Source organism: Prorops nasuta, unplaced genomic scaffold (assembly GCF_024137725.1).
Source record: "Prorops nasuta isolate Cenicafe-Biocafe unplaced genomic scaffold, Cenicafe_Pnas_1.2 PNAS00012, whole genome shotgun sequence".
Taxonomy (NCBI): Eukaryota; Metazoa; Arthropoda; class Insecta; order Hymenoptera; family Bethylidae; genus Prorops; species Prorops nasuta.
Genome location: NW_027116809.1, coordinates 5,477,605 through 5,503,855, shown reverse-complemented (window position 1 = coordinate 5,503,855; position 26,251 = coordinate 5,477,605). Strand labels below are relative to the sequence as shown.

At 32.0% G+C, this 26,251-nt stretch overlaps 2 protein-coding genes across 2 annotated transcripts in view; one reads left to right on the top strand and one right to left on the bottom strand.

Moving 5' to 3' along the window:
- LOC136777841 (neprilysin-1-like) overlaps window positions 1–26,251 on the bottom strand; it is an 889,524-nt gene that overhangs the window by 522,528 nt on the left and 340,745 nt on the right. The window lies entirely within an intron of this gene.
- LOC136777843 (uncharacterized) lies at window positions 2,344–3,912 on the top strand. Its single transcript, XM_066734434.1, has 3 exons — window positions 2,344–2,390; window positions 3,441–3,713; window positions 3,812–3,912. The coding sequence occupies exons 1-3, from the start codon at window positions 2,357–2,359 to the stop codon at window positions 3,898–3,900; spliced, it is 396 nt and encodes a 131-aa protein (XP_066590531.1). The 5' UTR covers window positions 2,344–2,356; the 3' UTR covers window positions 3,901–3,912.

The window sequence follows — 26,251 nt, the reverse complement described above, 5'->3', positions numbered from 1 at the left end:
CTTTTAAGCTCTTGGGATTTTTAACAGGTTTCTTTAATCTCCAATTATGCAAAGTACGCCTTATCTTTTTATATGGTATATTAGCTGCTTTAGTAGGGTTTCTGAAAATATAAAACGTATATTAATAATACAAAATAATTAAAAAAGAAATATTATGTATCCCTTACCTGATTGCCACAGAATTATATACGGTTTTCGGTGTTCCTACGTCTCTATTAACGGCTTTAAACAATTTTTGACGAAACTGCGCTATTTCTGCAAAATTATTAGGTTTCTCGTGGTTATGCTCTTTCATAGATTTAAATTGACCGTCCACGAGTTGTGCGGTAGCCGAACAAAGTTTGTTTCCACACCTTAAGTACCTATTAACAATTTTTTAATTAAAACTGATTTTAATCATATAATCTACTCAATATTGAATATTTATGAAATAATTAATAAAATTTCAAAAGTTCAGGTTAAACAGAATTAAACATTTTTATTATTAATAATTGACAAAGTACTTTCGTATAAATTTACTTACGTTATTAGATTTCCCTTTTTATTCTTGTATAAATGTTTTTTATAATAGACATACATATCAGGGTATAAAACTGTAGGCATTAATTTTTTATTTCGATTATCCATATTTTTAATGGGGATACAAAATATATCGGACGTTAATCATACGTTTCATAACACGATTTTAAATCGATCTCTTGACATATATAGAGATAACTTCATAGTTTGAATTAGTTACTTATTTTCTATAAAATCCTTTATCCCCATTAAAAATATGGATAATCGAAATAAAAAATTAATGCCTACAGTTTTATATCCTGATAAGTATGTCTATTATAAAAAACATTTATACAAGAATAAAAAGGGAAATCTAATAACGTAAGTAAATTTATACGAAAGTACTTTGTCAATTATTAATAATAAAAATGTTTAATTCTGTTTAACCTGAACTTTTGAAATTTTATTAATTATTTCATAAATATTCAATATTGAGTAGATTATATGATTAAAATCAGTTTTAATTAAAAAATTGTTAATAGGTACTTAAGGTGTGGAAACAAACTTTGTTCGGCTACCGCACAACTCGTGGACGGTCAATTTAAATCTATGAAAGAGCATAACCACGAGAAACCTAATAATTTTGCAGAAATAGCGCAGTTTCGTCAAAAATTGTTTAAAGCCGTTAATAGAGACGTAGGAACACCGAAAACCGTATATAATTCTGTGGCAATCAGGTAAGGGATACATAATATTTCTTTTTTAATTATTTTGTATTATTAATATACGTTTTATATTTTCAGAAACCCTACTAAAGCAGCTAATATACCATATAAAAAGATAAGGCGTACTTTGCATAATTGGAGATTAAAGAAACCTGTTAAAAATCCCAAGAGCTTAAAAGAGTGCGAAAAAATAATGAATGGAGAAAAATGGAAACAATTGTTGAAATTTAATTTAAATAGTAAATTGCATAAAATTAATGTTTTCCAATTTGAACATGGAAAGGAGAACGTTTCGGTCGTTCTAGCAGATAAGCAGTTTATTAAAAAATTCGAATGTTGTACGATATTTTCAATCGATGCAACATTCGATACTACGCCAATAATTGACAACGTGTATCAACTGCTCACAATCATGGCTAAATATAATGAGAAGGTAATTAAAAATACTTTATTCCATCGGTTTAATATCTTGTGTGCTTAAAAAAGGTTTTCTTCATATCTGCTTCCTGTTTTAACAGTTTGTGCCAATCATCTGGGTTCTCATGTCCAACAAATTCGAAAGGAGTTATATACAAATTTTCCAATTTATAAGAGAAAAAATCATGACACGTTTGGAGCCCCTGCTGTGCATATGTGATTTCGAAACTGGATTGCACAATGCAATTAAAACAGTCTTTCAAGGCTGTCTTATCACTGGATGCCTATTCCATTTTCTCCAAGTTTGCTTCATTCTTTATTATATTATCAATTGTATATAATTAACACTTATAGATCTATATTATAATTTGCCTATATATTTAAATTTTAAATAGAGCTTAAAAAAAAAAGCTAAGAAAAACAACATTTTTTCGAAACCAAACGCTAACATTGAAGAAATGACAAAAGCTATTGTATTATTTAGAAAAATATGCAATTTAGCTTATTTGCCTGCGAATAATATTGAAGAAGAATTCGTGGAAATTGTAAAGAGAACGATGGCAGAACGAAAACTTTTTGAAAATTATTACAATTTTTTTAATTATTTTAAAAATTACTGGTTGAAGCAAATAGGTGTACAGGTGTTTTCTATTTATCGAGTAAATGATACTACAAATAATGGCCAAGAAAGGTATCACAAAACTTTAAAAGAAAAAATGGGGTCTCATCCCACTCTTGGTAATTTTGTTGGTATGTATACGTTAAGAATAATCATATATATAGTAGAGCATTCTATACCTTCGTTTAAACCTTTTTTCCATGGTAATAAATAATATTAAAAGAGAAGAGTTTGGATGTGCAGCATATTTTCTAAATGCTTCTGTAAAAATAGATCCGGGAATCGAGGAGGAAAATAAAAGCGATTTTTGATGCGTTCTTTTGAAATATCACTCTTTGAATTTATGAATTATTTTAATAATAGCATATATAAATTGGCAAAAACTTTATGGAAATGGGCTCTTAATTAATATTTCTATAACGTTGGAAAAGTATTACATAAGTTTTCCCACTTAAACTAAGGCTATCGTATCGCAATTCATTATAAAACAGAGTTATCACTCGATCTAAGAGTACTTAGGATTGAGTAATATCCATTATTGCTACAATCACAAAGTAGATAAAGTATTGTACGGTAACTATTATATATTATTATTATAGCGTTGAAATTCTTTCATCTTACGACAAGGACGAATCATTTCAATCGATTTAAGAAAACATAAAAAAAAATACAAACGTTACTGTGAAAAGAAATTTGAGATAAAAGCTACCTCATTAAAAGAAAATAAAAAAGAATTTCAATCAAGTGACCATCATCTCGAATGTTTGAAATGAAATACACTATTTTTTAATTCATATTAGGTAAATTTATATCAAGAGCTTCTCAAAATATTATAATAATATATTATTTAACGTTAAATAGAAATATTTTACTTTTGATCGCGATTATTATAATGAAATATCCATCTTAACGTGCTCCAGAGATAAAAAAATACTTAACATACTGTAAGTTTTGGCGATGAAAACTTTGTTTCAAAACGGACGGGAGCAACATTTTTTCTAAGGTGCATAGGAAATTGTACGAAGGACTAATATCACTATAAGCTCTGTGCAAAGTCTTTTGCTACTTAATACAGCTCCTGTAACAAAATTGATAATTGTTATGTCGTTGGAAATAATTTTATTATCTGGGAAAACCATGTTGAAACCTTATTTTTGTAATAAATAAACTTTTACTTTCAGAAAAGCTGATTGAATTAATAAAGATTTATAACATTGAGATTGCCCAAATTGATAGAGGCCACGGCAAAAATATTGTGCATAAGAGAAAATATTCCCGCTCGTTTCAAAATTGGCTCTTGGACGATGAAGGCGGTTGGGCCTTTTTAGAAAAATCATTAGCAGGATGCACATCTGAAAAGGAGAAATTGCAATACATTCATAATTTTATCAATACATCTGTCTTATTAAATCAAACCGTTATATTGCAAATTAAAAAACTCTTAAAGAATCAAGGTAATTAATTTGTATAGTCCTTTAGCATAGTAATAAATAAATTTATTTCGTTTTCTAACTATATTGATAAAAAAATGTTTTTTTTTTTCAATTTTCAGAATTATTATTTAAAAATATTGATTCATCAAAAATTAAAAAGTTGACGCTTGGAAACCTGAAAGGCTTGTTATTATTAAATTTAAATTAATTTATATTGTAAAACCATCAGATTACTTATTTATACACTTTAATTTGAAATAGTTACTATTAAAAACATACATTTGATTAGATTTTATTTATACCTGTATAATATATTTGTTTCTTTTGGAAATTACAAATACGTATCTCTTACAAAAATGATTGATATTTTTAATAATAAATAATTTCTCATGTATTTTGTATTACTAACACTCTTATACAATATATTTGCTTCAAGAAATACAGCTTAATATGTTCATTTGACTTTCATAGAAATCTCTTCGTATAAGCTACAAATATTTAAGATTAATTAATTCATATAACATTAAAATATATTTCTATCGTTAAATTCGTTTGTGCAAACACTGGTTATGGATATTTTCAATTTCAACAAAAGGACAGAAGACTGAACAATTTACCAAACAATTATATCTTAATCATTAAAACGCTGATTTAACAAATTCTTAACTTAACGTTAAATAGGTGAAGGTACCATTAGGTCTATGGGGCAGTAAAGAAATAAAAATATGATTTAAATAAGAAAATTTTTGCAACATACCATTTGTTCTAAAAACCCTTGAGATTTTATTAATAATTCGTATTACACAGTATAGTTCCGAATTTGAATCTTTGATACACCATTATAGCACAGCTTCTTATTAGATTTATGTCAAAAGTCTTGACTGAATATTGTTATTCTCCTTAGATAATTAGAATTTATGATAATTTGTATCAATTACTCTTATCCAACATTGTGTCATTTTGAGAAAATCAATCCAAGATGATATCACTTTGGTAGAAATTTCTTCCGAAACTCTAAATATTGAAGGTACATTAATACTTAAAGCATTAAAACGCATTATCCTTATTTAATTCACTTGAAAATAAATCATGTACTTGTCATGGACATTTACAATCTAAAATAAAACACAGAAGATTTTCAAATAATATTTCTTCGAAGGTTGGTGCAGCAGGGCAGAATACTGTACAATTTATAAATTCGATTCTCTTTTAACCTCTATAAACAAAGCAGATTTCACAAATCCTCATATTCATAACAAGAATAATGCATACCACATAGTTATTCATCTCGCTGTAAGAAAAATAAGTAAATATAAGAAATAGAGCATACGTTGTTACCTTATAGCATTCATGTCAAAGCGCAGTAGATTTTTCTTATTAAATAAACTCTGATAATCAGTTATCCAAATAATAATTCAATTTGCCTATTTATTATTATGAATTGAAAGGGCGTGCAAGTAAAGGCTGTTACTGCTAATTGTACCACCTTATACTCAGGCATATTATTAGTTGATAACATTTTTTTCTTTTTTATTCAAACTGTATTCTTACGTCAAACTGCACCAAGTGTAACTAGAAATTTCCTCAAAGTAATTTCTAATTTAGACTACTCTATGCAAACACAGGCAAAATTATAACCAAGCATAACACTGTATTTACCTGTGAAACAATTAAATTGCACATGACCTAATTGTCAGTATGATAATTTGATTTCAATATGACTTAGCATAACACTGCATTTGTAAATATAAAATATAATAAAGGCCTTACGTAATGGAATAATCTTACAAAATACCCATTGCGCTTAGTCCAACTCAATGCAGATGATATAGCAGAGGGAAAGCCCTATGAGATCTGAACATACCTCATATTGAAAAAGAGGGTTGCTGTAAGAAATATGACATTTTCCTTAATGTATTCCAGCACATTTAATGGTGAAAAGAACAAAACGATTATTCTCCTATTCCAATATTTATAATAGTTTATCTGAAATCAGAAAAATTTTCACAAAGTATCTCATTCTTATTATACAAATATATATGTATATATAACATTAATACGTATCTGATACTTCGATGATAGCATTTCTTTTTGGGTTAGAATTAAAATTGTTCTCCTTGCTGTTTTTTAGTAAACTTGACTCATAACCTATCTCCGCTCAACGGGTTTGCTTGCACGATTGACATTTCTGATTACATAAACACAACATAGTTATCTGCGCATATTTTACGCGCATCTAATAGACTTCCGGTGGTTTTACATCACTTTCATATATTCTATAGAGTAGCTCAGACTTCCCCAAAAGATTTTGGGTTAAATTGCACACTACCCCAGAATGTACACTATCATTGATTTTGCATTTAAGAACTCGCGAATTTAAGCAAATTAGGTGTTAACCTACGTTTCTTCAAAACACCGGTTAATTTGACACTTTTTGAACTGTTTGAAGTAGGCTGAAAAGAGAGACACAGAGAGATAGAATAATCAATAATTCGTTTCGACCACTCTTAATCACCCTACTTCAAACAGTTCAAAAGTGTCAAATTCACCAGTGTTTTGAAGAAACGTAGGTTAATACCTAATTTGTTTAAATTCACAAGTGTTTAAATGCAAAATCAGTGATAGTGTGCTTTCTGGAAATCATCGAGGAGCCAGTTTGAAGCTTTTTCAAAAACTTCGATTTAAAGGAACTTGCAGAACATTTAATGGGTGAGTTTAGTTTTCTCCTTCATCAATGTATTGATTTTGAATCATTCCCTTTAGCTTCGTTAGTAGAAAGAGAATGCCCTCATGCATTGTCTATTAAGTTATCATTGCGCTCGCGCGATATCTTAGCTTTTGATACTTTCCTTTACATTGCGTCAACTCGCTCTTTCCATCAAATCAGTCAATGATGCTTGTACTGAATTGAATTGAAATTGTAATGTAAAGGATTTTGTTATTTTTAAAATTAATCTAATAGCCAGATTAAAGAAATAAATAGCAAAAGTATTAACGCACGCGATCGATAATTTTTACATTCTAGCTGGGTGCTCATCAATTGTTTTTCACTTTCTCCACTTTCCATTATGCAGTTAAAGTCGTTCGAAAAGGACTGAAAAAGGGTGATTTTTAAATAGAAATAACTTTTAAACCTCTTGAACGATTCGAACGAAATTTTACACGTACACTCAGTTTGTCACCCCGAACCTCCAGTTACGAGAAAAGGCGGTCGTTTCGTTACACCCTGTATATAAATACCAACCAATTCGTTTCATTAAACATCATTTTATTCTTCCTGATATTATTTCTTTTCTTTACATCTCATGCTAACATTAGTAATATTTATTGTAAAAAAAGGACGGCAAGTACATAAGTCGTATCTAGCATGATTAATACAGTAATATAAAATATTTTAATTAAAAAAAATAGTGAAATCCAACTGTTAGACAAGTACAAATTTTTACCATGGCGAAAATTGAAATTTGGAAAAATGTAAATATAGTAACACAAAAATGACTTGCCGGGCCCGTTGTATGCAATCGTATTAAATATAGCCGCATTTTAAACTTACGAGAAGCAACACTTATATTGCAAGATAGCAACTTACACATGAATATTACGAGCCCGGCAAGTAATTTTTGTGTTACTGTATTTACTTTTTTCCAAATTTCAATTTTTGCCATGGTAAAAATTTATACTTGCCTAACAGTTGGATTTCACTATTTTTTTTTAATTAAAATATTTTATATTACTGTATTAATCATGCTAGAGACGACTTATGTACTTGCCGCCGTTTTTTTACAGGCGAAGCTTGTTTTTTATGGGATCTTATAACGTTTTGTAAGAATATAGAAATTAAAACTAAACAATTGTTTTAACTAATTCAGTCCAACAAAACATTTTCCAATGTTCTCGTCATTCCATAATGTAAAGCTTCAATTCAAGATATTAATTTATTAAACTATTGAATAAAATACAAAATATTGCAATGATGGATTCTTATCATAATTACACTTTTAGAGGCTTTAAACATAGTATTCAATGACTGTTGAATTCTATTTCCAACATTTTATTCCTAAAATCACCTTAAAGCTCTTCGCTTTCAAAAATTTGCTTATAAATTTACCTCTAAATCCACCTTTTTCTTATAGGCGTTACTCTCACTATCAATTTTTTATTATGGCTCTTTCCATGATAAACTAGTGCCATTTACATATTCTTTTGATTAATATAAACTGCAAAATATATACCAGTTAATGCAATGGAAGCCTATATTTTTTAGGTATACTGCTTTCAGTTTCCTGAATTTACACACTGTATACCCTATTACATGTGAAATATTGAAATCATGAAATCTCTTCATATTTACACATCTAAATGATTTTATTATAAATTTCATCAACTATATGATTTCTAAATCCATAATTGTATGTCTAAAATCACCTGCAAGCCCTTCTATCTCAATGATTTTTTTATGACTTGACTCATTTTTCTACTTTTTTCTTAGCTGTCACTCTCAATGTCAACTTTGCATTATGCCACTTTCTCCAGCACACTAGTTCTATTTATATTTTCCTTTCATTAATATAAACTAGGAAATACACCAAATAATGCTATGGGAGCCTCTCTTTTTAGATGTACAGCTTTCAGCTTCCTAAATTTATTCACTGTAAGACCCATTACATGTAAAATATTGCAATCATGAACTCTTTTCATATTTACAGATCTACATGATATGGTTATCGTTTTCATTAATTATTTGATTTATATTTCTAAAATTTTATGCCCAAAATGACCTACAAGCCCTTCGCTTTCAAAGGATTTGCTTAGAAATTCATCCCTTTATCTACCGTTTTCTTAATTGTTACTCCCAATATCAACTATGAATCAGGGTTCTTCTTCAAACAAGCTAGTGCAATTTGTATTTTGTTTTCATTAATATAAACTAAAAAATACACAAATTAATGCAACGGAGCCTCTTTTTTTCAGATATACTGCTATTAGTTTCCTAAATTTATTCACTGTATATTCTATCGCATGGAAAATATTAAACTGATGACTTATTTTCATTGTTTCATTTCGAGATGATGTTATCATTGTATTTATTATTTAATTGATTTACGTATTTCAAAGAATTTATGCCCAAAATCACCTACAAGCCTTTCATTATCAAGAATTAGCTTCCAGTTTTTTTAATTTCTCCACCCTTTCCTTAGGGTTAACTTTCAACATTAACTTTGCATTATGGCTCTTTCTATGGCAAACTGGTATCATATCATGCATTTCTGACTTCTTTTATTTAATATTACAGTTCAAGCCTGCACAATGACACAATAAACACATTATTATAATTCAGTCTGAAATAAAATCTCATTAAGTACCAAAAAATATATTACACATTATATTATAAAAATCAATTTTATTCTTATAAAAAATTAAATTTGAATAAATTTTGTGAAAATAATAATAATTTTTTCTACTCTGATTAGGGAAGCGTAGGTAAATATTTAGTTTTAATACTTTTTTATATTATAATTGAATATTAAATAACGATTAGAAAATACTTATCTACTTTTCTTTAATCATAGTAATAACAAAGTTTTATTGTTTCCTGGAAAATTGTTTTTATATATGATGTAACCTACCGGAGAGTTAAACTCCACATTAGTTTAAAATAAAAAGAAGTTAAACATGCATTTTGTTAATGATTTTAATACCTGGAAGTATAACATATGATTTCAGATATCTTAACAATTTCTTGCAACTAATATGTTCCTGATAATCACCAATGCACATAAATATTGAAAGTATACTTCTCCTTGGCACAGTGTTGAAAATATGTAAATATTAATCTAACTTTAACTAGTCAGCTCTATCCTCAATAATGAAAATAGAAATCTTCTATTTGAATTTATTTGAAAAAGAAATTTCACAAAGTACCACAAAGCAAATATCCTCCTGTATTCTAAAATATTATGTTTTACTTATGTAATAATTATCGACTCCTTACGTCATTATTATTCGAATTTATTTATCATTTTTAAAATTAAACACATTCAGTAACAGAACAATAAACAACCTCACTGTATTAAATATACATAACCTTACATTACATTTGACAGTTAACAAGTCAATGGATTAGTTGTATCGATTACATCGATTTTATTTGATAGTTCACAACCATGATTTTGTCGTTGAGTTTAACCGGTTGGCAGCCCTGAGAAAAAATGACGTCATTTTCCTCTTAGCGGCCAACTTCAGCCCGAGACATACATTCTGACTGGAGAAGAAGATTATGAAGAAGAATCTTAATTTTCGATATATGTATAGCTAACTGAGTATGATATCTCTGGATTGCGTGAATCAATTTTGATGTTCATGGGCTCAGATGAAAGCTTGTTCAAAACTAATTTAAGAAAAGCTTTATTTGAATCATGACAATGGATTATTCACGGAGATATTTCTGTTTGAAAATTGGGACGGCTGAACTAGCTGTATAAGAGAAGTAGTGCTCGACGGCGGTATAGACATGTCTTTATCTACATTTGTATGTACTTGCCGTCGAAACACTACCGTGTCTTTTGATTTATTTCTTAAATTTGTGATTATTAACTTAGAATCAGGCTTAAATACATATTTTCTATTACAATTTCTAACTAAATCAATAGAAAAATGAAGTTACTATCATTAATTAAATTGATGAAAACACGGAATTGACATAAAGAAATGGAAAGCATTAGAAATTATAATTTATGTATATGGCAAACTTAAAAGTATATAGCTAATGCATGATAGCATGATCTTATTACTGAAGCTGAAAAATGATTTACAATCAAAGCGCTGATGATGTATAAAATGAAACTTACCTATTTAACGGTCCCGCTTTTCCCTCAAGATGGAGATTTGCAAAATACTCCAGATGAATTCCTTGACTGATTTCTCTGACACAATCACTTTTATCACCTTTAAACATTTGTAAATTTAAAAAATCACTATTAACTTATATTTTTTACCAACATTAGTTTCTTTGACGCAATTGAAATAGGCTGAAGAAAGAGACAGAGAGAAAAAAAATAATCAGCATAATTAGTTTTGTGCGATCAGTGTTCATCAGTATTTCGGCTCCTTCAATTTTGTCAAAGAAATTAGTGTTGATAGATAACGTATACGTTAATAGTAATGTTATTAATTCACGAATGTTTAAAGATGATAAAAGTTAATATGTTAGATAGATTAATTAAGGAATTCGTCTGGATTATTTTTCAAATATTCGGCTTGAAGGAAACGCGTGATCATTAATTCGGTAAGTTTTATTTTCTGGATATCAGTTGAGACCCTGTACTATTTTAGGATAGTATATGATCACTAAAAAGTCACATAGGATTTCGTATAGAATATTGATACATATTATGGCCATATTATCAATGTCATAATAACGAATCCTATACGGTTGGCCTAACAATCATCCAACATACTGTATAAAGTTCGGTGGTTGATGGGTCATAAAAGTAGAGTAACGATCCTGGCCCATAAATCGTGTGTTAAATAAGCCTAACGAACTTTGGCTTTCCGCGACTCCCAAACGTTCAAGTTGAATTTTCAGAAGAAGCAGGACCTGGAATTTAATTGGTGGTACCAATAGACTAACCAGCTCTGCCAATTAGATTGAAAGTTATAGTAAGTTGGGGGTAAGAGACCGGCAGCTTTATGCTCGCGTCTTCCGAATTTTGCGACACTCGTATCTTAGTCCTGGAAGAGCCTGGAAGTCTGCTCTGCTCTGCTCTGCTCTGTTCTGCTGCTGCCCTGCTCCACTTTCTCCGAGGGATTTGGCCCCCGTCTTCAACTCCGTCGAAAAAGGTTAGCGGGAATCCCAGCTCCTAGCAATTCTTTATAATACGAGTAAAGTTCGGAAATAGCGCTATCAGCTTTGAGAGAGTCGAAAATCCTGAATTAAGAGTAGAATCTATCCCCAAAGTGCGTAGATTGGAATTTAGAGCCTTAAAATGATATATTGGAGAGTAATCTATCGTCTGTAAAATTCTGAGATTCACGATTAATTCAACGATCAAATTATAACGTTTACTTATGGATTTTCAGATACGAAATGTATATAGTTTTATGTGCAACTTAGGTTAAGTTTCTTTTATCGATTACCGTGTATTTAATGCCGTGCTAAATTCTTTGTTATTTCTGAAACTTTGAGTATGCGCTTACAGCCCAGCTAATGGTTCGAATTCGGTTATAAAGAGTGACCGGAATAATCGTTCAGGTTCGGGTTTCGGTTACGTATCGTATAGTTCGTCACGTTTAACCAGAGGTGCATCCCCAGGTTGAATTCTCCCCGAAAAGAGCTACCTTGTTCGATCACCTCGTGGTATTACAGTTTTTCTCGTTGGAAGGAACCCGGGAAGTGAATTATCCCCGAAAGGAGCTGTTCCCTTTGTTTCTCTTCGAGAAAGTATTGTTTCGTTATAGTAAAAGGTCGCAGGAAAAACACCTACCTTTAGGAGGCCTTTAGTTTATTAGTTAGTTGTTTATAGTAGAGAAATTCGTTGGATTAATCTCGAGCACTCCGAAGAACTATTTTGATACCATTTCGAACTATAGTCTTATAGTATACGAACAACAGGTAGAGTGCATTTTGTCCTAAATTTCCCTAGATTAAATTCTATATAGTGTATGGTCATCTTCGAAAAAATGAATGTGGTGCGCATCCCGCGGCTGTGGCTCCATCGTATAAGTGACCCTTGCTTGTTAACTATTTTAAATTTAATGAAAATAAAAAGAATAAATAACATGTAGTTAATTGTGAAAAATATTAATAAAGTTTAAAAGGAATGTGTGTTTCTTGGTCTACAAGTGTATTTATCAAAATATAAAGAATGTAGAGAGTGTTCAGCTCAATCGTAAAGGTTTTACTTGAACATTCCTGTAGTGATACAAGAAACTTGTAGAATGCTATAGTCAGGAAGAGGATAGGTAAAGAAAAGCTATTTGGAGAAAGAGTGTCAAATGAGAATATTCGACTGTAATTCAAAAACTTGATAAATATTTCTTTGTTAAACGATATTTGTTCCTACATGTTGCAGGAAGAATTGAAAATCCATAAAATTGAAAAAGTTGATCCTAATTATCTAAAGGATTATTTCCTGTGGCACCCATGGCATGGTTATCAATTTCCCACGTTTCTGGTTTGACAATTATAAGGTTAAAGCTATATATGTAAGTAAGTAACTTTTGATTTCAATATTTATTATTCACTTATAACTATAAATCTGATTACATTGTATCGTGTAATATTCATGCAATTCTCCTTTCAGTTTTACTTAATAAAGTCTGAAAGAAATGTGTTTCGTGGTCTAAAACTGTATTTACCAAAATATATAGAAAGTAAACAGTGGCCAGCTCATTCGTAAAGATATTACTTCAAAATTCCTGTAGTGATACAAGGAACTTGTTGAATGTTAAAGACAAGAAGAGGATAGGTATGGAAAAGCTATTTGGAGAAAGAGTGCCAGATGAGTATATTCGACTGTAATTCAAAAACTTGATAAATATTTCTTTGTTAAACTGTTTGCTCTTATATGTTGCAGGAAAAATTCAAAATCCATAAGATTGCACAAGATCATACAAGCAGTCCCAAGAATTACCTAATATAATACCAAAGACAATACATGTTCGTCACTGCATTTCTATTATTTGACAGGATGAAGGTTTCAAAAGTACTAGTAACTAATTTGTTATTGAAACAATTAAAGCCTACATATGCGTCATCTTTGAAATTGAACACCCCGGTCCATGGCCATAATGCCCCCTTCATCTTTGTAATTATATAGGATATGATACCAACTTTTAAACAGAATTTCTTAAGGTGCAAATCAAAAGACGCTTGAAAACTTGTTATATAAAATTGATGCTTCTTATAGTTACAAATTTAAGCCGAATTTTAATTTAATCGTCAGATTCCTTTTATCTACAGGCTGATCCTATATAAGAATTAATCTAATCATTGTACACATGTGATATTTATGCACTTGTTCTTTCAAAGCTATCTAATAATTTCTATTACGGAAAATTATCGTTTCATAAATAAAGCATATATTTTACAGTCTGTGGACGTAAGAAAAATAATCAGATCTTGGAGCTTTCTTGATCATATACTTTAATGTTCAGTTATTCGATGAATGATATTCCAAGAAGTTAGGAATAGCTCGTTGAATGGAAAAGACTATCCTAAAAATTTATGGAATTTTTGGAATAAGATTTTGGAGTGCTTAAATGATTACTGTTAAAATTTTTGTAATATGTAATCCTAATAAATTATGATGATCAATGATATGTAGGGTATAAGTAATCGTGGAAAAAAAGTCACGTTAATTTATATTTTTAGTTGATATACTTTTATTACTGTATATTATATACAATCCATTATCAAATTTGAATTTTAATTGTACGCTTTCAGGGATTAATAAATTTTAGTAGATTTAATTTGATAACGAAGGACCATATATATTTTTACTGAAAACAGGGAACAAAATATTTAATTGTAGCAATAAACTACACTGTATGATAATGAGAAAGTATTTCAATATTATGCAATTTCTGAATCCAGTTGTTGACTGTCATTAAAGTGAATATTAATTGATGATACCATACACTGGAAAATAAGATCAATGTAAATTTTGTTAATAAGATCAATATTTGTTGCTGTAAGCGTCAATCTTATTATGGTAACTCTAGTAATTGTTAGTTTATTAACACTTTTATTATATAAAAATTAAACTTTATTTGAACCTTATGTTTTTTCTAAATGTACGATAACAGTACCAGATTCCGGTCCTTTTTCCAATTTCAAACTGTCTATAAAATCTAGAAAGATTTTCTTTTAATATAAACAGCTAACTAATATTATTATTTGTATATATATATATATACATATATATTAGGGTGGCCATTAAAAAAAATAAAAATTTCCGGTGCTTTTATTTTGTTAAGAATGATGAAAAAATAGAAATCGAATTTTTTTAGATCTTTTTGAAGCCGTTAAATGGTGCCGATATCGTTTTTAAAGTTAAAAATCCGATGTTCCTCCACTTTTTCGATGTTAGATATAAACAAAAATTCCAATAAGCTTTTAATTTGTCAAAAATTATGAAAAAAAGAGATCCTCGAATTTATAGAATTTTTTGAAGTCGTTAAATTGTGCTAATATCGATTTTAAAATTAAAAATTGAGATTTATCGAAAACGATTTAACGAAATTATAAATTAATATTGTGCTTTGAAAAGTCCCTTACTTAAATTACAAGAAAATGTAATAAAAAAAACATTAATCCAGCACAATATTAATTTATAATTTTGTTAAATCGTTTTCAATAAATCTAAATTTTTAATTTTAAAAACAATATCGGCACCATTTAACGGCTTCAAAAAAATTTTTTAAAATTTGATTCCTCTTTTTTCAGCATTCTTAACAAAATAAAAGCACCGGAAAACATTTTCTTTTTTTATGGCCACCCTAATATATATATATATACAATATATTGTAACGTTGCGTTTCCGCAGCGTTACAATAGCTGCCATCTAGCGCTTTGATAATCTCAAGCGCTAGATAGGCGGGTCGCGTGCGAACTAGGGAGTTATCAACCGATAAGTATTGATCTAGGATCGATAACTTGTTGGCTCCCTAGTGTCGGGCGATGGGTGTAACGGGGCAGCGGCGGGACAGGCGCAGGGCCTGACCTGCTCCCGCGAACTGCCCCGACACACGTAGTTAGGAGATCTTAAGTGACACATTAAGTGCTCGAAATAGTCCCCCCAGCCAGTACGAAAAAGGGCAGAGACAGCCGCTACCGAACAGAAATTGGATGTAGTGCTAAAGTGCAGCGACTGCCACCGCCACGAATCCATACCGGCCAGAGGAAACCTACTGCCCTAAGGGCCAGTATCCAGGGCGAGAAAGAGCGAAAGGAAAGAGAGACAGCGCGAGAGGAACAGAGGGAAAGAGAGAAATATCGAAGAGAGCCAGCCAATTGTAAGCTGAAGTTAGGGTGATTATTCGTTTTGTGAGAAAGTCCAGTGACGTCCCGGGGTGTGCTAGGGCTCTAGGGCTCGTAACACCGATCGGTTTGATAGGGAACCGCTGGCCATGCTCACCTGTCACGGGTAAGCGAGCAACCTAGCGGAGTGGTTTATTCCGTTGGACCTGTAACGAACATCATATTGTGTAGACGCGCGAGTAGTGGTAGCTAGGGGGTTCCTGTGACATGGGGGTGAGGGGGGTGCGGGTGTGCGGGGGGAAGTGTCTTCTTAAGAGCTAGGGTTCATTGGGATGATGAGGAGGGTGCGGGTAAGCGGAGGAAATGCTTTGGCTGTGGTGAGTGAGAGAGAGAGAGAGAAAGAGATCCCTCTCACCCTCTCTTTCTCTCTTAGTCTCTCACCCCTCTCCCATCAGCCTAGGGCCCGGATGGTTAATTATCCTACGGGTCCACTAGTTCCCTAAGGCTTACCCCCTCTCCCATGACCCTAGGACCCGGATGGTTAGTTATCCTACGGGTCCACTAGTTCCCTAAGGGTTACCCCTCTCCCATCACCCTAGGGCCCGGATGGTTAGTTATCCTGGCAGTTACCCAGATAACTTTTTTTTGTATTTTAGTTAGTGGAGGAAAAAGTTCCAATTTTCTCCACTAGGTGGCGATCACGAAAATTACGGGGAACAGCTACACCGCTAGGGGGGTCCTCAGCATCTTACGGACTGCCATTTTTTTTTTTCTTAGACCTGCCCTCGGAGGCTCTTTTCTCCTCCCACATACTTATCTTAGACCCTCCCACTATTTTCCTACTATAGACCCGCCATTTAACTTGATTTCACATTTTTCCTTAAACATTGAGCACTAGGTAGATTTTTTTTCTTTTATGAGTTAGTAATAATTATAAAGTGCTTTTTTCATTTTTTTCTTTTTTTCTTTTTTCTTTTACGGATTAAATTAAGGGAAATAGGAGTAGGGGAAAAGAAAGAGACTATTAAATAACATTTATCATATAATTAAAAACGAACATGAAACTTATATAAAAAACTAATACAATTGAAACTTATATAAAAACGAATATACAATAATATTTAGCCCATTCAGCTAATAACACCTTCTGAAACATAAAAAAAATTTATTAATATCAAGTAAATTGCGAACTTAATTTTTAATATTTACCTTTTATTTGTTTCCGCACCCACTTTGCGAAAACATCTACCTCCTGTTTCACACAGTGGACAGGCTTTTGTGCTTTTCGCGTAATTTTAATTTTATGCAGCTCACAAGGAATAATGTCTGTTTTTATATATTCAATTAAGCAATCGAATTTTGGACAATTAAAATTTTCTAAATTGACATTATTAATATTCATTATATTTAATAAGTCACGTTCGAAGTGTCCACCTTTATATGCAACCACTGGTTGCACACTGTCACATTCAATGATTTTTAGAAAATCATATATTTCATTTTGTGAATATCTTTCATTTCCCGTATTTCCATATGCAATTCCGTGCACATTATTAAACACAAAAGATGCAGTTTTCCGGTCAGCAATACTTAAAGTGTTCATTGATCCACAAACTTTAAACGCACCATAATGTGTTAAGTTAGAGTATATATTTTTAATAGCCACTTCTTTGTACACTATCTTCTTATTAACGATAAATCCATCCACATCTATTATGTGCGTGATATCTCTTAAATGATGCATAATGTCAGAGTACCTAAAGATTCTGTGACTAAAACTGAGCTGAAGATTCTGTGGCTTAAACTGAACTGAAGACTACCCTACACGCTTCTCAAGATTTTTTAAATGCTGTAAGGGATGTGAAAAATTTGATCTGTGGTGGGAGATGACTAACCAGACACTCTTAGAAACACCATTGGTCCAAAGAGTGAATAGTTAAGGATAGTGGGAGAATTGAAATACTTGGTTTGAAGAGAAGGGGAAAACTTTAGAGAAACAAAAAAAGAATATATTTAAAATAAAGGCAAAGTGTAATAAATTTAGTATAAAAAACGCTAACATGATGATCCCAACGTTCGTCGATTTTCAAGGATTCTATTTAATGGATAAGACATTTATAGTTAAAGAATTTGCAGTTTTACAAGAACTAAAAGTGCATCATATTTTATTTTCACCCCCCTTTCCACATACTTGGTTAAGTGAAGAGGAGAGAAAGAAAACAGAGTAAGTATATTTTATAAAAAACAACGAATTATTATTTTCAATGAATAAGGAATTTCTTTTTCAGTTCAATCTTTTTCAATCATCATGGCTTAAATTGGATGGATGGTTTTTCACCATATTATAAATATAAAGATATTATAAAAAAATATGTATATGAGGAGACGGTTTTTGTAAAAGGGGTGGAAAAGTTAAATTGGTTAAAGAGTATTTGTGATTTAGAAATTAGTAATGTAGATGAATATGTGTGGGGAAATTATAATTTAGAAGATGGTTTATATAATTCACAACTTCCTATTTGCATGAATCATGAAGGTATATGCGCACTGAGAAATGTATATTATATGAAATATATGTATGAATCAAAAATCTAGAATATATGTATATTTTAAACTTGAATGCATTCTTTTTACTTCAACGCGAAACCTGATCCGTAAAGTATTTATGTTACTGAAGTGTCTCGGAGACTGATTATTTGAAGGGTTCTCCATCTAAGATTTTTCATTAGTTTCACGCTGATCATTTAAACGGAAAGAACTACGATGTCGCTTCTAAATAGAGTTTTAAATAGCCAGGATGAATATCGTGAGTGGGTACGTGATTGTCGCGATTACATTAAAAAATTGAGAGTTGCTAGCCGCAATGCACGTATAGGGGCAAGGCAGAAAATATTTACGGAAATTGCTCAGATACAGTGTCGATTAATCAGAGCAGCAACAGAAAAAAGTTATTCTTCAAATCACGCTCTTAAGAATCCCGATTTAAGAACTCAGCATGATTATCGCGAGTGGGTTTGCAAGTGTCGTGATTATATTCGAGATTTGAGAGAATCCAACCGGAATGCAACTCCAGATGCTATACAGAAAAATCTTGCAGAAATAAAATGTATTCGAAAGTTACTTCTCCATGCGGCGAAAAATAAAAATTCAATTGGAGCGGGCATTAATGCGGAAAAGCTTATTTGGAAAGATCTTGATTCATCATTTAAAAGTCGAATGTGTAGTGGTATGATAGTAAACACTAATTATATCGAACCACATGAATTTCTATTGGCAGCATCAGAAATGCTGCAATCCTACATGAACAAAGTATTCAGTAAAGTAAGCGCTGTTAAGATAAATATGGTATTCAACGGACAATTTATTTGCAAGGAAATTAGTGATATCAAACATATTTCCACAAAAAATGTGATTTTATTCAAGACTGATACTTTTAGTGATTGGTATAAAACAAACGTCATAGATAAAATTTTAACAAAATTAGGTGAATTTCAAGAGCGTGATAGTGGGTAGGCTTTGGAAAAAATATTAAATTTAATTGTGAATATTAATCACTATAATCCACTACATGCGGGCTGTGGAATCGACCTTCCAAAATATATTAAGAACAAACATGCAGTGATAAACATACAGAGTGATGATAATACATGTTTTGCATGGGCTGTAACAGCTGCACTCTATCCGACTATTTCAACTAAAAACCCACAACGACAATCTTCATACCCCCATTTTAAATCTGTTTTCAACGTCAGAAGTATAACATTTCCAACCACATTAAGGCAGATACCTAAATTTGAAGAAGATAATGATGTGTCGATTAATGTTTTCACCATGGTGGATGAGCAGGAAGGGCAGGAGAATAAAATTATTGCACCTCTTCAACTCACAAAATGTGAGAAATCGAGACATGCGAATCTTCTTCTTCTCGAACATCAAGGTGCAGCACATTTTTTATGTATCACGAATCTTTCTCGCTTGCTAAAGAAACAACTGACTCGAAAAAAACAATCTGATCTTATTTGTAATCGGTATGTTATACTGTTTATATTTTAATATAATTTTATTTAATGTTTATATACTAATATGATTTTTCTCTTAGATGTTTACACTATTTCTTCAATGAGGATAAACTTCAATCTCATAAACGTGATTGCAGTCAGCTCAATATAAACGTCCGTATACTGCTACCTGAAGAGGACCGTTGGGTGTCCTTTAAAAATGACAAGAACAATGAGAGGACCCCATTCGTCGTATATGCAGACATTGAATGTTTATTAGAGAAAGTGAATGAAACGAGCGGTAATAGTAGTATTTATCAAAAACATTTACCCTTTAGTGTAGGATATTATTTTAAAAGCGTTCGTGATTCATCGCTCTCAACCTATAAATCATATCGTGGACTCGAGTGTATAGAATGGTTTGTGCGAGAACTCGATAAAATTGCTAGCATAGCGAGCGAAAAACTAAAGACTGTAGTGCCTATGAGAACGCTAAGTATTAGCGAAAATTTTCGTCATAACAATGATCCCGACTGTCATATATGTAAAAAGCCATTTCTTCCAAATCAAATACGTGTTCGCGATCATGATCATTTAACAGGTAAATATAGAGGACCCTCTCACAACAATTGTAATTTAAACTATAAAGATTCGCACGTTATTCCAGTAATTTTTCATAATTTATCTAATTACGATGCACATATCATCTTCAATGCGATCGCTAACATGTATGAGGGTTCAGTATACCTGCTACCTGTACATAAGGAAAAGTATATTTCATTTACAAAATACATACGGAAATATAATATTCAGCTCAGATTTATTGATTCATTTAAATTTCTTGCATCAAGTTTAGACAAATTGAGCTCATACTTGGAGAGATCTCAATTGAAAAACTTAGAGTCAGAATTTTCGAATTTAAATACGGAACAATTTAATCTACTAACAAGAAAAGGTATTTTTCCTTATGATTACGTAGATAATCTGAATCGTCTGGAAGAAAATGCTTTACCGCCTCGCAAGTTATTCTATAACAAATTAACTGACAGTGATATTAGTGAAGAGGCATATAATCATGCTAAGGAGGTATGGATCAATTTTCAAATACAAACACTTGGGGAGTACAGCGATCTCTATTTAAAAACTGACGTATTATTACTGACAGACGTTTTTGAAAATTTTCGCGATAGCTGCATGGAAAATTATAATTTGGATCCTGCACATTATTTTACACTCCCAGGCTTCACTTGGGATGCAATGCTTAAATATACTAGAATAAAATTGGAACTTTTCACTGATGTTGAAATGTTGCTTTTCGTAGAACGCGGAATACGTGGTGGTTTGAGTCAGTGCTCTCACCGCTATGAAAAAGCAAACAATTGGTATATGAATGATTATGACTCAACAAAACCAAGCAAATATTTAATGTACTATGATGTAAATAATCTATACGGATGGGCAATGTGTCAAGCTCTACCTACTCATGGATTTCGCTGGATTGAAGATACTAACAACTTTGATATCTCTAGCATACCTATAGATTCATCTGAGGGTTTTATTTTAGAGGTAGACTTGGAGTATCCAAGCGTACTTCATGATAATCACTCTGACTTGCCATTTTGTCCGGTACGTCAGGCTCCGCCCGGAGCACGACAGAAGAAGCTACTTGCAACTGTCGAAAATAAGGAGCGTTATGTTATACATTATCGGGCTTTACAACAATGTATTCGTCATGGAATGGTACTGAAACGTATCCATCGCGGATTAAGATTCCAGCAATCTGCATGGCTAAACTAATATATAGACTTAAACACACGTTTGCGAGCTGCATCTAAAAATGAGTTTGAGAAAAATCTTTTCAAACTAATGAACAATGCAGTGTTCGGTAAGACGATGGAAAATGTAAGAAATAGAGTTGATGTGAGGCTAGTTAGTAAGTGGGAAGGAAGATATGGAGCAGAAGCATTGATATCCCAACCAAATTTTCACAGTAGTGCCATATTCAACGAAAATTTGGTTGCGATAGAATTAAAAAAATTAACGGCGAAATTTGATAAACCTATATATGTAGGTATGAGTATTCTAGATATTTCAAAAACATGTTTATACGAATTCCATTATGAATATATGCTTCCAACGTTTGGTAGTAAATGTAGAGCATTGTATACCGATACAGATAGTTTGATATACAGTATCGAATGCGATGACATTTACACGATCATGAGAGAAAATCTTTCAAGATTCGATACTAGTGATTATTCGCCTAATAACCAGTATAATTTACCTCTAGTAAATAAAAAAGTGCCTGGTTTGATGAAAGATGAGAATAACGGGAGAATTATGACTGAGTTTATTGGGCTGAGATCGAAAATGTATACATTTAAAATACAAGATAAAATTTTTAAAAAAGCTAAGGGCGTTAAGAGTTGCGTTATCGCTAGAAAAATAACGTTTGAAGATTATAGAGACTGCTTACAAAATTTTACTGTTCATATCCATAATCAAAATTTAATTGGTTCAAAATTGCATAATGTTTATTCAATTGTACAGCAAATAATTTCTCTCAGTCCACATGATGATAAGCGCTATATTGTACAAGGTACTGTATCAACTCTACCATGGGGTCATTATAGGATAAATGAAATAGAATTAAGTGAAGTAGATTTAAATGAAGATTAAATAATTGCTTCTTTATTAATAAATTGTATGTTACAAAATATTGTTTTTATTTATCCATGAATTATGTGTATTATTGAATCCTAACCACTTTACAAAGACTTTGTCCCCCTTCTTACGTAATACCTTCTCAACTAGATATACATTAGGATTAGCAGTTTTTAAAAGTTCATATTCGTAGAATCCACCATATATATCTGTACCACTAGAATCCCTTAGTAAATATGTAACAGGATTTGTTTTCTGCACTTTTATAATTTCAAATATTTCAGTTGTCCAATTTGGTGTGTAGCCTTTTGCAAATACATTCTTATATTTACTGATTCGTACAAAATCACCGACTTTGAACTTGGCACGACCAATGATCTTTATATTACTGAATACTGTTGCTAAGAGCTTATTAGCATGTTCAGGTTTCACATCGGCTGGACGCATTCCTATAGTACGATGTTTTCTTGAATTGCATTTGTCAACCAGTTGTTGTAGCATAGCTCTCCACTTGTAATTTCCATTCAACGTAAATCCTTTCCACATTTCTGTCTTCAACGTTCGATTCCAACGCTCGACTATGGTTGCTTTCAATACACTGTATGTTGAGTAATGATTTATTCCATGCTTTTTCATAAGAGATTGGAAATCACTATTATAAAATTCCTTGCCATCGTCGGTCTGTAGATTTTTCGGACATCTCCCACTCTTCAGGATTTTCAGCAATGCAGCTGTCACTTCCTTGCCTGACTTGGTTTTCAGGGCTATTGCCCAGCCATATTTCGACAATGCATCAATAACTGTGAGAATGTAGTGGTAGCCTGCGTCTGCATAGTTTCTCATGTCTACCAGGTCTGCTTGCCAGAGGTCATCGAAGCCTCGTATTATTACCCGTCTACGTAAAAAGTTCCGTCTGGCAGGCACATGCAACTCTTCTACCAATTGTTTCTTCTCCTCACTACTCATAATTATTCCACTACGTGTTATGTTTACAGCAGGTCATCAAGCACTGGCGGTAGTATAAGTTTCTTCAGGGCATAATTTATATCATCTTCTCTATTCTTCTCATTTGCAAAATCTTTTTTTGCGAGCTGATTAGAGAAATATTCTACAACAATTTTTAATCCAGCAATCATATCATTTCGTAATTCCTTGTCTTTCCGATCCAATTTATAATCATTATGATCGACTTTATCAAGCAATTTATCGATTCTTATACTAATTTCATCGATTTTTTTCATTAGAGTTGTAAATTTTTCGTCAAGAATGTTACATTTTAGGTAATAGTGAGTTAGCTTCTGACTGTATTCAAACAATTATCTCATTAAGCTATCACGTACAGTCATCGAATTACGTAACAGAGCAGCCATATTCACCGCACTTGTCTCAGCCGTAACATCACATTCTAAGTTTGAAATTATTTTCTTCTTGGCATTAAATGCATTCTTTTGTTTATCAAACTTTAACGTATCATTGTCAATTTTGTGGAAATAATTTCTCACTTTACCGGTATTGAAACCAGCTCCAAATTTATTTATCGTCATAGTGAAGTAGTACGTTGAACTGAGAAAATCTTGAAACTGCAATCTCTTTTATAAGATGATACCTTCTTCATGGAGCTACTCAATTATTGACTGTATCTCATTATGGTGATTCGTATGACCAGCAGCAGATGATGCAATTAATAGTTTTAACCGCTCGACCAGTTCGTTTGGATCGTTCGAATGTACATAGCTCACGGGATTATTATTACCACGCATATATCCCTTGCCTTGTACAAGTTTTGTCTTCGGTGGAAATAATTCACTAATTATTTTCTTCCATTTATGTCCCTTATTCCCACGAAGCTTTCCTGTACTAATGTTATCTGCTCTGCGCACATTAGTTTGAGAAAGAATACTTTTATATGTGTCTAAATCATCTTTAGTATAGTCTTCAGGTTCTTTCATGAAGATCAATTCAAATAGACCTTTCGTGCCAGGATAATACTCCTTATCGATAATAATAAAATTACTGTAATCATCAACATTAAAAGCACATTTCGCAAGCCACATTTTATTCGTCACTTTATCTAACTTAACTCCAAAATTACTGTCCATTTTATCCTTAGCATTATTCGTCAACAATTCTATATATTTGAATGCAATTGAACCAGACTTTATCGTACTTCGATTAGCATCTTTTACATCCTCGATGGATGTATGCACAGGTAATTCTATTTGTTTCGCTAAATCTTGCGTGCCATATTCATTATTCTTCTTCACCTTCTCCTCCTCCTCCTCCACCTCCTCTTCATCATCTTCCAGAGAAAGGTACGGTGTTTCGTGCGACTGTGGATATTCCTGCTCATCATCCGATGAATGACCTTGAACGTTAATTCTGGAGCTGCGTATGAAATCTTTCCGCTGTGGAGTCGATGTGAGATAAGACTTTCTTCGTTTCATCGGAATTATGAAAGATTCCTCGTGTGAGAGAGATCTCTTTATAGGTTCCATTTTCATCTCATGTTTCGGTGCAACGAAAATTGCTTGATTATTTTCGGTGAGCTTCTTTAATGGTTCAACTATTGGTTTAAAAGTTTCATTTAAACTGTCTTCCATCATTTCTCTGTCTGATTTGAGTGCGCGATATTTTTGACGAATTACTTCACTTGCCTCAGCAATCTTCTTTAGAAGCTTTTTCTCCTTCATTTTGTAAAGCTATTCTCTATTCAATATATAGACTTGTTCAACGTTCAAGGTTAAACTAACATTTTTGACCATTAACATCACTCTTTAATCACAGCATATTTATTGAAACCCTTTCGATATCGTCCATTTTGCATTGCACTGTCTTTATCAATTACTAAAAATCCATAATCACGCTTCCAACAATTTGAACACAATTCATAAAATTTTTCAAACGCCATATCTGTATTTACATGTTCGTTATATATATGTTTTAGGTTAGTTCCATCTTGTTTAAAAATAATTAAAAAATTTGCATTATCACGTATTAGATGTTTTGGTATCCTTGCATAAGTCTGACAAAGATAAAAGCAATCAATCTTAGAATGTCTACCCATGGAGAAGTAGTCTCTTATATTGTCTTGCTTATCGGTTGCAACATCATCAAATATGAAAATTAAATTTGGTAGTGCTTCAGCTACTTTTATAACCTCACTATTATTAGAAAATTGGAAATAACTAATTTCTTCATTGTCCGATAATAGTCGCTCCAAGTATCGGTATTTTGGTTGCTGCAACGATTTTGAATAAACGTATAGGTTTTCAAATCTCACACCCTGAGGGCTTTCTATAAGGCTCAGCAATACATTTGTTTTTCGACAATTTGAAGGGCCACAAACTATACAGCGTATGGCTGATGGGAGTAGAGGTCCGTGACGTCTCATGCATTTATCGGTTGTTCGGTAATCTATATTAGAAACACGAATACCGAGCGGCTGCTTTACGAAGTCCATGACTGAAAACTCTGTGGTCATACAACCTATTTATAGGAATGAAATGAATTGTTTGATCAGTTCTCATCATGCCGTTATTAGTGTTAGATGTGTCAAGTTTGGAGGTATTAACCGCTGAGCAGTTTGAATACATACCGAAAATTTTACTTTTAAAGTACTTTCCGCGTAGTATTCAAGAGGTTTGGAATAAATTGCCTGAACATATTCGTGCAGATCCTGAAGTACAACAATATCGTTGGTGTTTTAAACATCATAATCTACCTAATACAGATCACATTGATGGACCGCTCCCTTCAATAAAAGATTGCTGGGCTTGTCAGCAAACTCTGTGTGAGAAACAGAAAGAAAGTTCCACATGGTAAGCTACGGTTGTGGAACTTTTTTCAATAAAATACTGAATAAATTACCGTTCGAAGTACACATACCTGGCTACAATTATTGCGGACCAGGTACTCGA

Excerpts from the sequence above, each read along its gene's own strand:
- LOC136777843 (XM_066734434.1), top strand. The coding sequence starts at position 2,357 with ATGGGGTCTCATCCCACTCTTGGTAATTTTGTTG. Across the intron at positions 2,391-3,440 it reads CACTCTTGGTAATTTTGTTG|AAAAGCTGATTGAATTAATA; the intron begins GTATGTATACGT and ends TTTTACTTTCAG. Across the intron at positions 3,714-3,811 it reads AAAACTCTTAAAGAATCAAG|AATTATTATTTAAAAATATT; the intron begins GTAATTAATTTG and ends TTCAATTTTCAG.